Source organism: Lutra lutra, chromosome 6, assembly GCF_902655055.1.
Source record: "Lutra lutra chromosome 6, mLutLut1.2, whole genome shotgun sequence".
Taxonomy (NCBI): Eukaryota; Metazoa; Chordata; class Mammalia; order Carnivora; family Mustelidae; genus Lutra; species Lutra lutra.
In genome coordinates, this window is record NC_062283.1 from 151,564,825 (window position 1) to 151,577,647 (window position 12,823).

The 12,823-nt window shown below is 55.2% G+C and overlaps 1 protein-coding gene and 1 long non-coding RNA gene across 4 annotated transcripts in view; one reads left to right on the forward strand and one right to left on the reverse strand.

Moving 5' to 3' along the window:
* Positions 1-977: 977 nt before the first annotated feature.
* Positions 978-12,823, forward strand: part of LOC125102096 (uncharacterized) — a 32,498-nt gene continuing 20,652 nt past the window's right edge. The window contains exons 1-2 of the long non-coding RNA XR_007128030.1: positions 978-988; positions 3,360-3,371. This is a non-coding gene — a long non-coding RNA (uncharacterized LOC125102096). The remainder of the gene's footprint in view (positions 989-3,359; positions 3,372-12,823) is intronic.
* Positions 5,837-9,775, reverse strand: PRR18 (proline rich 18). Of its 3 annotated transcripts, none has more exons than XM_047732805.1 (2): positions 9,104-9,775; positions 5,837-9,004 (listed from the first exon to the last, which is right to left on the reverse strand). In XM_047732805.1, exon 2 carries the CDS (start codon positions 8,995-8,997, stop codon positions 8,248-8,250), a length of 750 nt encoding a protein of 249 aa, XP_047588761.1. In that variant the 5' UTR covers positions 8,998-9,004; positions 9,104-9,775; the 3' UTR covers positions 5,837-8,247. The 3 variants fall into 3 exon arrangements, with proteins under 3 accessions (XP_047588761.1, XP_047588760.1, XP_047588759.1); XM_047732804.1 differs by having other exon boundaries at positions 5,837-6,630; positions 7,512-9,629; XM_047732803.1 differs by having other exon boundaries at positions 5,837-6,881; positions 7,512-9,629.

The following is a 12,823-nucleotide window of genomic DNA, read 5'->3' on the forward strand; positions in this document are numbered from 1 at the left end:
CTCAACAGCTGGGTCACCGTGAGGTGTCGGTGTGAGCTCTTTACCCTCTTAACTCTTCCTGCACCTGTAAATAGAAGGAAGGTTGCTGTGAAGACGAACGTGCCGGTGCCGTTAGCTCAGCACCTCAGGCTTCCTGTGCGTTGAAGGTACGGGGGAGGGGAGCATGTGGAGAAAACCATCTCCAAGCGTCATGACCTCCTGGTGCATCACCACCAAGTAGAAACCACTGTAGAAACTCAGGCAGGGGAACCTAACAGTGCATTGGTTTCAAAGGGTTGGAAGGTCTGGAGGAGCAAAAGGGAGCACAGTGTTCTCCATCCCTCATCCTTCAGTGGTCTACGGTGCTCCCAGTGCAGGTTGCAATGGGAAGGCCGCTGGCGAGAGTCTGGGAGATGCTGAGGATGGATGACAATGGATGGAGGGGATGGAGATGAGAGCCAGGACCAGGAGCTGCACATCCTGGGGGCTGATGTGGCGGGTGCTAATCCCTGTCTGCCTCTCTGTCCACATCATCTGTCTATCCACCTGTGTACATATGGATATTTCTTTCTCAGTTCCAGCTTCTCTAACAGAACACCACTGGCTGGGGAGTTACACAGCAGTCACTTACTCCCCACAGGGCACAAACCCCCCTTTGATGGAGGGAGACTCCTTCCCATGACCTAATCACTGCCCCACAGCTCCTAATACCATCACATCTGCGGTTAGGTCTCAACGCAGGAATCCGGGAGAGACGCAGACATTCAGCACTCTGTCTCCATTGTCTATCTGTCTGTCTGTCTATCATCTTCCCACCAAGTTGAGCTATTGGTGTGTCCTCATTCCTGCTCTGTTCACTGATGCTTGTAGGTGTAATGACAGCCTTCTTGATTTTCACAATACGTCACAAGCAAATGAATTCATGAGCCTCGGTCTTCACTCATTCGTCCCACACACTCTCACCCCATGTCCCTCGTCACCTGTGAGTTATCACTCTTCCGCAGCCCCAGTGTTCTGCCTCCTGACACTTGTCACCTATGACGTAAACACTAAGAAATGAAACAGTGCTTCACCAACAGAACGGGGGCGAGGGTGTGGGGAATGGACAAGGTTTCCTTTTCCACGTCCAGTATTTGGTACCGTGGAAGGGAAACCCTGCAGAATTCCTCAAGGTGACCTCTCATACGTGTTCAGCCTCTTTTGAGCCCCTGTTGGATGTGATCTGAAGTGTATCCTAGAATCAAGCCCCATCACTTCAAGTGCAACGGCTCACATAATTGCTTCTCCAGCAGCATGTGTGTGCGTGTGTGAGTGCACACGCGTGTCTGAGCACATGTCTGTGTGCATGTGAATCCACGCATGCGTGCCCGTGCAAATATGCCTGCGTGTGCAAAGATGCGGACACAGAAAGGAAAAGGAAGGACATTAGGACTCCCCGCGGGCCCTGCCAGGGGCCCACAGCGCTCTCTCCTCACCTCTTCACGTGATGGTCTCCCCGACAGAGACCAGACTATAACTGGGTGCCTTCCAGAAACAACGGGCAGTAACAGAGTCCCAGAAACAGCTGCAGCCCTGGAACACGGCTTTCAGGACCAAGAAACACAGCCAGGAGGTGCTCAGAAGAAAGGCAGAAAGGAGGGGTGGGCCGAGGAGAGACAGGATGAAGAAGGCAGAAAGGAGCTTGTGTGCGAGTGTGCGTCCAGGAGAGTGCAGGGCCGGGCAGCAAAGCCGTGCTCACAGCCCCCCAGCGCGGGACCGAACCCCAGCCACTGCCAAGTCTCCCCCTGCACAGCCCCTCCCGCCACCTGGTCCCGTCGCCGAAGACCCCATCAGGAGCTCCAGGACAGGAGTTCACACCGAACCAAGCACAGGGCAGGGAAAAGAGAGATGGAGGGCAAAACCAACCTTGAAAATGTTAGGTTACAGTCCAGCTGGAGCCCTTCTGACCAGCGGGGCAAATCTCTTCACCTCCATGTCCTTGTGTATAGAAACACAAAAGAGGGACTTTTTTTTTTTTTCATATTTCAGTGAAAATTTCTTTTCTCACTTCTTCATGCTTCCCAAAGTTGTGTGTGTGTGTGTGTGTGCGCACACACCTTAGTAGTAGGAGGGAATTGAGATCTTATCTTACTGTCATACATCAATGACTTTAAAAAGCACCCAAAATCATGGACCGTATTATGGACTGAGTGACATCACCCCAAAGTCCACATGTTGAAGCCCTAAGCCCCAGCGTGACTGTATTTGGAGCTGAAACCTTAGGAAAGGGGATCGGGGTGGGCCTGATCCTGTAGGACCGGTGTCCTTACACGAAGGGGAGGAGACCCCAGAGCCCTCTCTCTGCTGCACGCAGAGGACAGGCCATGTGAGCGCACGGTGGGGAGGCAGCCGTCTGCACGCGGAAGGGAGGTCTCGCCAGATGCTGAATTTGCTAGTACATTGACTTTGGACTTCGAGCCTCCAGAACTGTGAGAACAAACATGCCTGCTGAGACCCTGGTCCATCTAAGGTGGCCTGAGCTGACAATACGGACCCATTGGTGTCCTGAAGAACAGCCCAGGGTAAGCGTGACCCAACCACGGTTCTCGATCCCAGCAGACGGTCTGCTAAATCGCGCCATTTCACAGATGTGTTCGTTCCATGGGTTGGGAAACGGTGGTACCTAGCTTTGGTCTCAGGTGCCTCCCATCCAGCAGGAACCGGCGGAGATCTGCTGAGCAGGTGAAGGGAGTATTCTGGGCCCGTTGGAGGACTATCCTGCTAAAGTTAAATATTCTAGAAATATCTCTTTGAGTTGGCGCATAAAATCAGGGAGTCGTGAGTAATATGCACCCCTTGGAGATGGTTTTCAACGTCAGTCCGGAAGTCCACAGTCGTCCCCGGACTCCCTCCCCCTCTGGTAACGTTGTGGGGTAGAGCTGTGGAATGCGAAACGGGGGGCGGCAGGGACTCTGGGATAGGAGGGTCAGACGCATGCCCTCCAGAAGGGGGGTGCCCTGTGTTGCCAGTGCCACAGCTCTCCAGGGTCCCCCGGGCCAAGCCACAACAGCGACCTTTCACGATTTGGGTCACCATGTCACACTCTCTATCCTGTGACTAACATGAGGCTGGGAAAGGGGTTCGGCCCCTAGAAAAGATTCTGATATTGACATTTGAGGTCTTTTATGGTAAAACACAATTGGTAAGATCCCTGAGGACTTACTTCCCAGTACTTCACCCTTTAGAGCAATGGTTCCCAAACCTAGGTGCACACGAACTCCTGTGGACTCCCCTCAGGTCTCCTGAATTGTCTCTTGGTTTGGGATCCAGATCATCTGTATCCTGAAACCTTTCCCCAGTATGTCAGACATAGTGGTTCTCACAGGCCCTAAGATGTTGAGGCTCCCCAGGCCGTTTAGGGTCTTGGTCTTTCCTTCCGATGCGGGAAGTGCTGGAAGACAGAACCCCCCCCCCCCCCGAAAGTACAGGATATCTGGCCTCCCTCAAGCACTGCTAAGAGTATAAAGGGGTCTTTGAGACCCAAAAGTTCAGGAATTCATATATGATTTTCTAGAGTTTTTAGCCAGTACTTGATGAACTAAAACTACTTCCTAAAGATTCTCTACCCCTTTTTGCAGGTTCCCACAGAACCCACGTCCACAGGGGGGACGGCCCCGTGGGGGAAATACGCAACAGGATATTCTCCGCTGGCTTTTATCAAGAACAAGTATCCGCGGGAAGAACACCCCTTCCAGAAACTGCACTGAAGGACGTTGCCCGCTGAGTTGTATGCAAGTATATACACAACACAAAAATCATTTTCTCCAAGCAGAAGTTCGTCTCCTGTAAGGAGTCCGTGTTCTCGTCAAAGGGTATTGAAATTATCTAACTTACTATTTTTAATGTTGTCTTTGCTACCAGCTCAGGGGTAAAATTCGTATTTGGGACATAAATACTAAATAATTTTGAAATTAGAAGGTAAAGTACACAAACACTTTTTTCTTTCCTCAGGGAAATAAAAGTGTAGACCCCATCACAGGTACGCACTAAACAGAGAGAAAAACCTCAGAATACTGTAACCAAGGTGGGTTTTGATTTTGCACATGTAAGTGCCAAGAAGGATGTCTTTTTTTTTTTTTTAATTTTTTTTTTTTTTTTATTTGACGGAGAGAGAGATCACAAGTAGGCAGAGAGGCAGGCAGAGAGAGAGGAAGGGAAGCAGGCTCCCTGCTGAGCAGACAGCCCGATGTGGGGCTCGATCCCAGGACTCCGGGATCATGACCTGAGCTGAAGGCAGCGGCTTTAACCCACTGAGCCACCCAGGCGCCCCCAAGAAGGATGTCTTATGCATGGTGAGGGGTTTTGAGCTGGTAATAACTCCAGCTGACCTCAAGCTGCTGCCAGCAGGGCTTGTCCCCAGCGCTCTACACACATCGCATCATAATCCTTCCCAGCATCTGCCGTGTCATCTTATCCCCATGTTAGGGAAGAGGACACGGAGACGTTTAATGAGACACGCTGACACAGGACAGCAATGGTATGGAAATTCTGTCTTTGAACTTTAATGTGGAGAGGGATGTTCTCCTGGACCGGACTGGAGAGCTGCTCAGTCTCCAAGCTGGGCGTGAGGCTCCCGTCCCAGGCCGTGGGGCCAGCAGCCGTAACTGGACAAGGCGAGGCTCGTGTGAACGGGGCCACTCCAAGCAGCCCGCCGGTGACAACGGCGTCTGTGTGCCACGGGCGATGCACAAGTGTTCTCCCTGCTCACTCTGCACAGACCTGGTTCAGGACTCGCTTTGGCTGAAATTTCCACGCCGAGAAACACAGGAACAAAAGTACAGCCTCGGAATAAGTTTAATATGAGCAGGTCGCGTAGAGCCACCCGGCAGAACTGGGCACTTTCATGGAAACCACGAACCTAAAGGTTCTGACCCTTGCCATCCCCTTTTCCCAGACATAAAGGAGGTCGACATAAAAATCTGTCTTGTAGTGCTAGGGTATTGCGTAAATGTGTGGAATGAGGTCACACACGCCCAGTCTCTAGAACGTTACACGCCTTCTGCTTGCGCCGCGGTGTTCGATGTCTCTCAGCCCCTCCCTGAAGGCTCAGCCTCCACACTGGGGCCCCTGTCCGTGACCCCCTGTCCCCTGCTACAGGACAGCGCGGCCCCGGGAGACCCTGACGGTAATACCACCACTTCCACGGAGAACATGTTCCTAACCGTCTTCCTTTTATGGCTTTTCTTCTCTGCGTACCCGAATATTCCAAAGGCAAACCACATTTCCTAGGAGATACCACCCTTCCTGGAAATTAAACAGTCCCCGCCCCTGTTCACACCGACCCTTTAGCCTCCCATCCGTGCCGCCTACCAGGAAGAAATCACTTTCCGCAATAAGAAGGGGCCCGGGAGCGTGCCCAGATGCACTTCCTAACGCAGACGCAGACCATGTTGTCCTGTGCTACGGCCGTCTGGGGAGCGATTTGGAAAAGAGCTTGCATGGGGTTTGCGATGGGATGCAAGGCTAGGTATCACAGCCAGACAGCTTTTCTTTCTTTCTTTCTTTTTTTTTTTTTTTTAGATTATTTATTTATTTATGAGAGAGAGAGAGAGAGAGCGCATGAGGGAGAGGGAGAAGCAGACTCCCGGCTGAGCAAGGAGCCTGATGCGGGGCTCGATCCCAGGACCCTGAGATCACAACCTGAGCCGAAGGCAGACGCTTGACCGACGGAGTCACCTAGTTGTCCCCCACAGCTTTATTACAGACCCCAGGAGACGGAGCAGCAACTGGGGAGACCACCTCACTCCAACTCCGAACGCCGCAGGAGTCTCTTCCTGACCAGTTTTAAAGATGTTCCTCAGAAAGAAAACACAAGGCATTGAATTTCTCTTTTATTTGAACATCAAGAAAGTGCAGCACGGGGACTCAGACAACTTCTCAAAATGTCAGTAAGGTCACGAAGAGATGTCGTGGGTCGCGTGTAGAACCTTTGTTCCTACTGAGGGTCGTCAAACAGAGAACCATAAACGTCCCACGCATTTGCGCGGACAGTGAAGAAGGAGGCACAAAAAACACTTCAACAGGTGCCACGGGGAGAAAGTTCAGTGTCCCACAGCAGCCAGTTGAGAGGTGGAGATGGGGACCCAGAGGAGGAGGGGGGAGAGGGCAGGAGACAAAGAAGTAACAGGGACACACGGAGCCACAGTGTGCTGTGACGGCAACAGGATCCAGGCCACACACACACACGGGCAGACGCAGAAAAATGTTTACAAAAGTTGATTACTTTGGGACAGTCCTTACAGTGTTACTGCAAGGAGCGGAAGGCTCAGGTCTCGGGGACTGGTCTCTGCACTGAGCACCCCCAGAGCCAGCGGGCGCCCTGTGCGCCCTGACCTCACTCCGAGCCCGTGGGCACTGTCCTCAGCCAGCGCCCTGTCTCCGACACAGTGTCCACGGGACACATCGCGTCACCCAGACCAGAGTGCCCCCTGTGCACACCCCCCCCCCCCGGTGTATTAACACATTCATCTTAAATAAAGGACAGCCGAGCTCTTGGCATTCAAGCGGAGTCAGGCAACACGAGCTAGTCAGTGGGAGGCGTGTGGGGCCGACCTCGTCCCGAGGAACTAAATGCTCCACGTTTGACTAGACTGGTGCAGAGAGACAGAGAGACTAGAGCAAACATCACAAGAAAAATATAAAATTAGGTTTTTAAAAATGTAAGGCTTCGATACAAGATGTCATTAAGACTTGGCACATTAAAGTCCAACGAGATAAACACCAGCCACTTATTAACTTTTACAAAATAAGTCGGAGTGGAGGTAACAGGTTCCTCTTCGGTGACCAGCCTTATCTGATGATGACGCGTGGAGGAAATGTCAAGAAACCAGCCTGGAGTTAGTGGGGAAGGCTACGGCCGGCTCCTAAATAAAGTTTTACCCTTTATTCAAATAATAAATAGAAACTTTTTTAGATCACTCTACACCGCTATACGCCCGCGTTACTGATTTTTACACAGTGATTAAAAGTACTGGAAACATACACACGTACCCCACGCCCCAGCCACCGGCTCCCACTTCCTCCCCTCAGTAAATTGCTTCTCTGACCCGGAACATTCTGTTCTAGGCCGGCACCCGGCGCTTTGCCCGTCCCCCGCTCCCTGGGCTCGGCCGTACTTTGTGCTGCGCGGAGCCGCTCTGAGCAGCACTTCAAGTAAAAACGAGTCAGAGCAGAAGCTGAGCCCAGCTCCTGCTCACATCTCGGGCCTTTACACGCTGTCCCTGCTGCTGTGCCTCTGGAGACACATGTGTGTGCGTGCGTGTGTGTGAGCACTGAGTGTGAGAGCCCTGAGTGCGAGGCCGTGTGAGTAGTCCAGTGTGAGGTGGTGAGGGTGAGCGAGACTGGGAGTTCACAAGTGAGCGTTACAGGCGTGGGTGTGTGAGCGTGCGTGTGAACGAGTGGGCAAGTGTGCACAGGCTTGCACTGAGGGCAGGACAGGGGCCTGGATGCGACCTCCGTGCGGGCAGAGCCCTTCCCATTCCAGCCCCGCTCACCCGGTGGGGTCGCTGCCGGCTTCCTACCCTTCCCCTTCCCAGTTGGAAAGTTAGGTTAACTTGAGTTTCCAAGCTTTCCCGACCCGGGACATGTTTTCCACTTTGGAGAAACAAAAGCATAAATGCAGCAAAATCTTAAATCCGGTTCTGCAGCAGACACCCACCGTCTGTGCGCTCTCCTGCCACGGACACCGGCTCCTCTGACTGGGGCACCTAGCGCCGGCACCAGCAGAAAGCGACAGACCGCTGGCCCAGCCAGAGGGTCTCTGGGACATACAGGAGGCTTAGGGGTGGGGGACCAGAGGCATTTCCCATGTGGCTTATCCCCTACCAGCTGAGCCACAGGGCATTTGGAGGAACGAGGGGGAGGCCGGAATGCTGCAGAAGGCAAGCTCGGGGAGAGCCAGGGGTGCAGGAGAGGGAAAGGGGGGCTGTCCCGGCTGAGGGTGGGGAGAGCCTGGACTGGAGGACGGCGGAGGGGGCCGGGGAGGTCTGGCGAGCCCCTGCCTCACGCTGGCGCTTCGGGATCCCAGGAGCCAGGAGGTGAGCTGCGCGGGGTAGACCAGGCCGCGCGGGCCCCACTAGGGCGCCCGGGGGAGCGGCGAGTCCACGAAGCCGGCTGTGGGCGCCGGGGATGCTGGTCGTGCTCGCGGGGGCCGGGAGGCGGCGGGGCCGGGAAGGCCGGGCTTGCGGGCGCCGGCGGTGTCCGTGGCTCCGGGGCGCCCCCCGGCCCGGCTCACAGCGTGCTCAGGTGCGGCAGCGTGTCCAGGGGCCCCGAGCGGTGGCGCGCGGCGGCCGCCTTCTCCACGCCGCGCAGCCACTCCGTGCACTTGCGGACCAGGCCCTCGTCCGGCCCCGGCACCTCCTCCTCGTACTCCACGTCGTCGTACTTGTGCCGCTCGTTCAGCAGCGACACGGGCAGCGCGGGCCGCGGGCCGGGGGGCTGCAGGCTGCCGGGGGGCGGCCGGCGGCGGCCGGGGCCCGCGGGCCGGGCGCAGGGGCAGGGACCGAGCGGGCGGCCGGCGGCGGCCGAGGGCGAGGGCAGCGGCCGGCAGGGCCGCGCCAGCAGCTGCTTGTCCAGGCGGCGCCGCTGGAGCAGCAGGACGGCCTCGGGGGTCAGACTGAGCGAGACGCGCACGGCGGCGGCGGGCCCTGCGGCTCCCGCGGGGCTGGGGCCGGGGCGCCCGAGCCCGGCCTGGGCCCGCGGAGGGGCGGGGCCGGGGGCGCGCCGGGCCGGCGGCCTCTTCAGGGTGGTCGAGGGCCAGGAGCCGGACAGCAGCCCCTCGGGCCGCTCCGGGGGCCTCCTCCTCTCCGCGGCGGCGGCGGGCGGCGAGGGCGCGGGCGGGGCTCCGGGGGACGCCGCGGGCCTGCGGGGGGCGCCGGGCCTCCGGGGCGGGGCTCGCGCGGCCGGGACCCCCGGGGTCGGGGCAGGCGCCCGCGGCGACGTGGGCGGGAAAGGCATGGTGCGGCCGAGCCGGCGGGTCATCGGCGCCCTGGAAGGAGACGGGCGGCTCTCGGTCAGCGGAGCGCGGGGACCCGGGGCGCCCCCGCGGGTGGCCGGGCCCCGCGCCGCGTGCTCCCGCCGCACCCACCTGCGTCGGGCCGCGGCATCCCCGGCTCGCTCACGTGCCGCCGCGCCCACCCGGGGCCGGTCCGCCGAAGCACCCCTCCGTCCTCGCTTCCCGGCCGGGGCGGACGCCCGGATCGATGGGCGGGCGGGGCAGCCGTGAGCCGCCCGACCCCCGCGAGCGCGGGCACAGCCTGGCCCAGGCCGAGCCGGACGCGGCAGCAGCAGGAGAGGCCGAGCGCCCGGCGGTGTCACGACCGACTGTTGCGTGCGACCAGACACGGAGCCCGGACAGCGCGGGGCGGGAGCGGCCGGGACTCTGCCCGCCGCCCCCCTCCGGCACCGGTTTCCATCTCGGGGGGCGGGGAGAGGCCCTGGGAGGGCCGGCTGTGTCTTCAGCCCGAGGCGGAGTCCTCGCCCGTTGGAGGGAAAGGCCTTGACCACCGCCCAGCGCCTATAAGATGGTGGGAAGCCCAGCCGCTGGGAGACCGGCCAGGGGGCCCGCGCTCTGGTGTCGGCCGGAGGGGAGCGCGCCGCCGGGGAGAAGGCGGTTCACGATCACCGGAGTAGGTCACTTTGCGTCACGTTAATGCCATTGCCAAAAGACCGTCATCTGAAATTAAAGACCTAGTTTTATGCATAGGCAAAATAGTCCGGTTTCAATGATACAATAACATAGGAAATATTACACATTGAGGTTTTTTTTTTTTTTTTAAGATTTATTTATTTAACAGAGATCACAAGTAGGCAGAGAGGCAGGCAGACAGAGAGAAGGGAAGCAAGCTCCCCTCTGAGCAGAGAGCCTGATGCCGGGCTCAATCCCAGAACCCTGGGATCACCACCTGATTGGAAGGCAGAGGCTTAACCCACTGAGCAACCCAGGTGCCCACATTGAGTTCTTTTAATGAGTGATCATTGTGAGCAAAGCAGCGTATTTATTGCTGTGACGGGTTTGAGATGAAGATGTCTTCACTGTCAACTTCTGTCCCAGTCATAGAGACGCGAAGACATTCCCCCGATACTCCGATAAACTCAACTACACAGCAGTGCATCAAGAGTCAGTTTCATATAAGCAGCCCCTGCGTTCTTAAGGTGGATTATCCCCTGATTAGGTACCCAAGACATTTTTTTCCATAGGACATGCTTTTCAGGCCTAACCCAGGAACATGACCAAGTGTGGGTAAACTCCAAAGGGCCCTGTGCCAACAGCCGCCCCCCAGCATGCTCCCGTCGGACACCAGAGCAGGGGGCTAGCTGGAAGTGTGCTGACCTCCAAGGAGAAAAGTGAATGCAGAGCACCTGCCATCCCGTCACCGGCCCAGGTCGGATGGGCCAGTAAGCGCCATCGCTGGGGGGAGGACTTCCCATACCTCTCGAGGGAAGAGGCAGCGCCCCTGAGGGGACTGGGCTCTTCCAACTGCTCCAGCAACCTCATGACTGTCTCGCTGCTCCCTGCCAGCTGCCTCTGCCGCTGGAACCCTTCAGCCCCACGGAAGCAGGAGGCCAGACAGAGCAGCACATGTCGCGCGCTGTCACGGGCCGCTGTTGTCACATGACCCCTTACAGTTGACTTGAGAGCCGGGGACTGTTACCAGTAAGGAAAACCACACTAGGACAGGCAGCCAAACAGTAGTGCCGAAGAGAGAATGCTACGGAAAAGCAACCCCAGTCAAGAAATAGGGTCAAACTTCACTGTGATTTCCATGGATTTTGCATAATGTGCCCAGAACCCAACAATGGGCTGTACCTATACATTAACGAGTAAAACCAGAGCACCAGGACCCCAGGGTCGGCTTATCGGTTTCCCAACCGTACCTCTACCAGAGTAGAGACAGAGACTACTATTAGAAGTCCTACTAGTAGAAGAGAGATTGCACCAGTCCACGACTGAAGCCCACAAGCCCGGGCCATCAGGAGATCACAGAAGTTACTTGCAAGTACGCTGGCTGATGTGAAAGGTCAGTTCTGCAAAATCAAATACATGTATTGAGAACTGTCCATATATTTTACCTACAACATTTAATTTTCCAACATTTATTTGACTTTCCTCGTTGACACGTTACAGTGGTTTCAGTGGACAACCTGGGGACCCACCAGTCTGTGTGTTCTGCTCGGCGCAGATGCCATCGTCACCAGATGATGCTGTGACGTTTATCTGATTGTCACATTTCAAATAAACATAATACTTGTCCACCACGTGGGAATTACTGATAGTTTTTTTCTCCTACTGTTGTATCAGAGTTAAGGAATGTTGCTTTTTTTAATCTAAGTTATCAATTTCTTGGTTTTACTAAGGTGTGTAATACTTCATTGTCAGAAAAACTTCAAAAGGAAAACAGATCAATGCTCTGCTTTTCTGAATCATACTCCTTCCCACAGGCAGTACTTCATTTCCAGATTGGATTCAAGTGATTTTCCTTGATGGGGCGATAAAGAGTCAAACACCTAGAATAAAAGCTAAATTTGAATTTTGAAATACACAGAGCTACTTCCGGTTTTTAAAATCCTAGTGTTTTCCTGGGGATGCCTGGGGGCTCAATTGGTTGAGCATCTGCCTTTGGCTCAGGTCATGGTCCTGGGGTCCTGGGTTCGAGCCCCTTGTCGGGCTCCCTGCTCAGCGGGGAGTCTGCTTCTCCCTCTGCTGCTTTCTTGCTTGTGCTCCCTCTTGCTCACTTTCTCTGTCAAATAAATAAATAAAATCTTAAAAAAAAAACAACAAACTAGTGTTTTCCTAGGAAATAGAAAAATTGGTCGATAACTGAAAATGCCTAAATTTGTTCTTCTCACACCGTACTGTTCCTGGGAGAAGCTCCGGGGGTAGCAAACGCTCAGGAAAGTGTTCAGATGCTACTGACTTAGGAGTCCTGTTCCCCAGCAGTAAGATAATCATCGCTTCTGGACTGCTTCACCTGGACCTCACGAGCCTGAGGACTCAACACTCCTGACACTCAGGACCCAAAAGGCTTCTATTTTTATGACCTCTATCTACTGATGTTAACCTTACTAGAAATTTAAGATAGGGCTTCAAAAAAAAAATGCGTATTATTACAGTTCAAAATGACAATAAGCCCGTTATATTAATAATATACCCACTATGTCAGGCGCCTGGCTAGCTCAGCCAGAAGAGCACAAGACTCTTGATTGTAGGATGGTGAGTGTGAGCCCTACCTTGGGTGTAGAGATTACTAAAAAGGAATCATGATCCCAGGGTCCTGGGTTCAAGTCCCGCATCGGGCGCCCTGCTCGGCGGGGAGTCTGCTTCCCCCTCTGCCTCTCCTCCCCGCATTTCTGCACATGCACTCTCTGATAAATAAATAAAATCTTTAAAAAAACACAACCATTGCATTAACATATTTTTAATGAAAATCACAGAGATGAGGGGTGGGCTGTGCTAGGTTCTTGGTGATCGCACGTCCGCAGCCCCAGAACGGCACTGTGCGTCCGTGGTGGCAAGAGTTTGAGCACAGTGTCCTGGATTATTACCGAAGTCGATGCTGAGATGGTCTCGCGGACCCCCAGGCACTCAGCGTCGCTCCACCACCTGCCGTGTGGCACAAGGAGCCCTACGCTCCGCGCGGCTGACCACGAAGGCGGCTGGGAAGGCTGTTCTCCTCCGACAGCAAAACTTAATGCTGGGCTCTCTCTCGTCAGCCTGCAAAAAAGTGAAGCAAGTTGTGTGGCAAGAAAAGACACAAACTCTTCTATTAAAGATGCTACACTTTAGTTTACGTCATACCTTTCTCCG

What these genes read in the sequence shown, in the direction of transcription:
- PRR18 (XM_047732805.1), bottom strand. Translation starts at nt 8,997, where the DNA reads ATGACCCGCCGGCTCGGCCGCACCATGCCTTTCCCGCCCACGTCGCCG.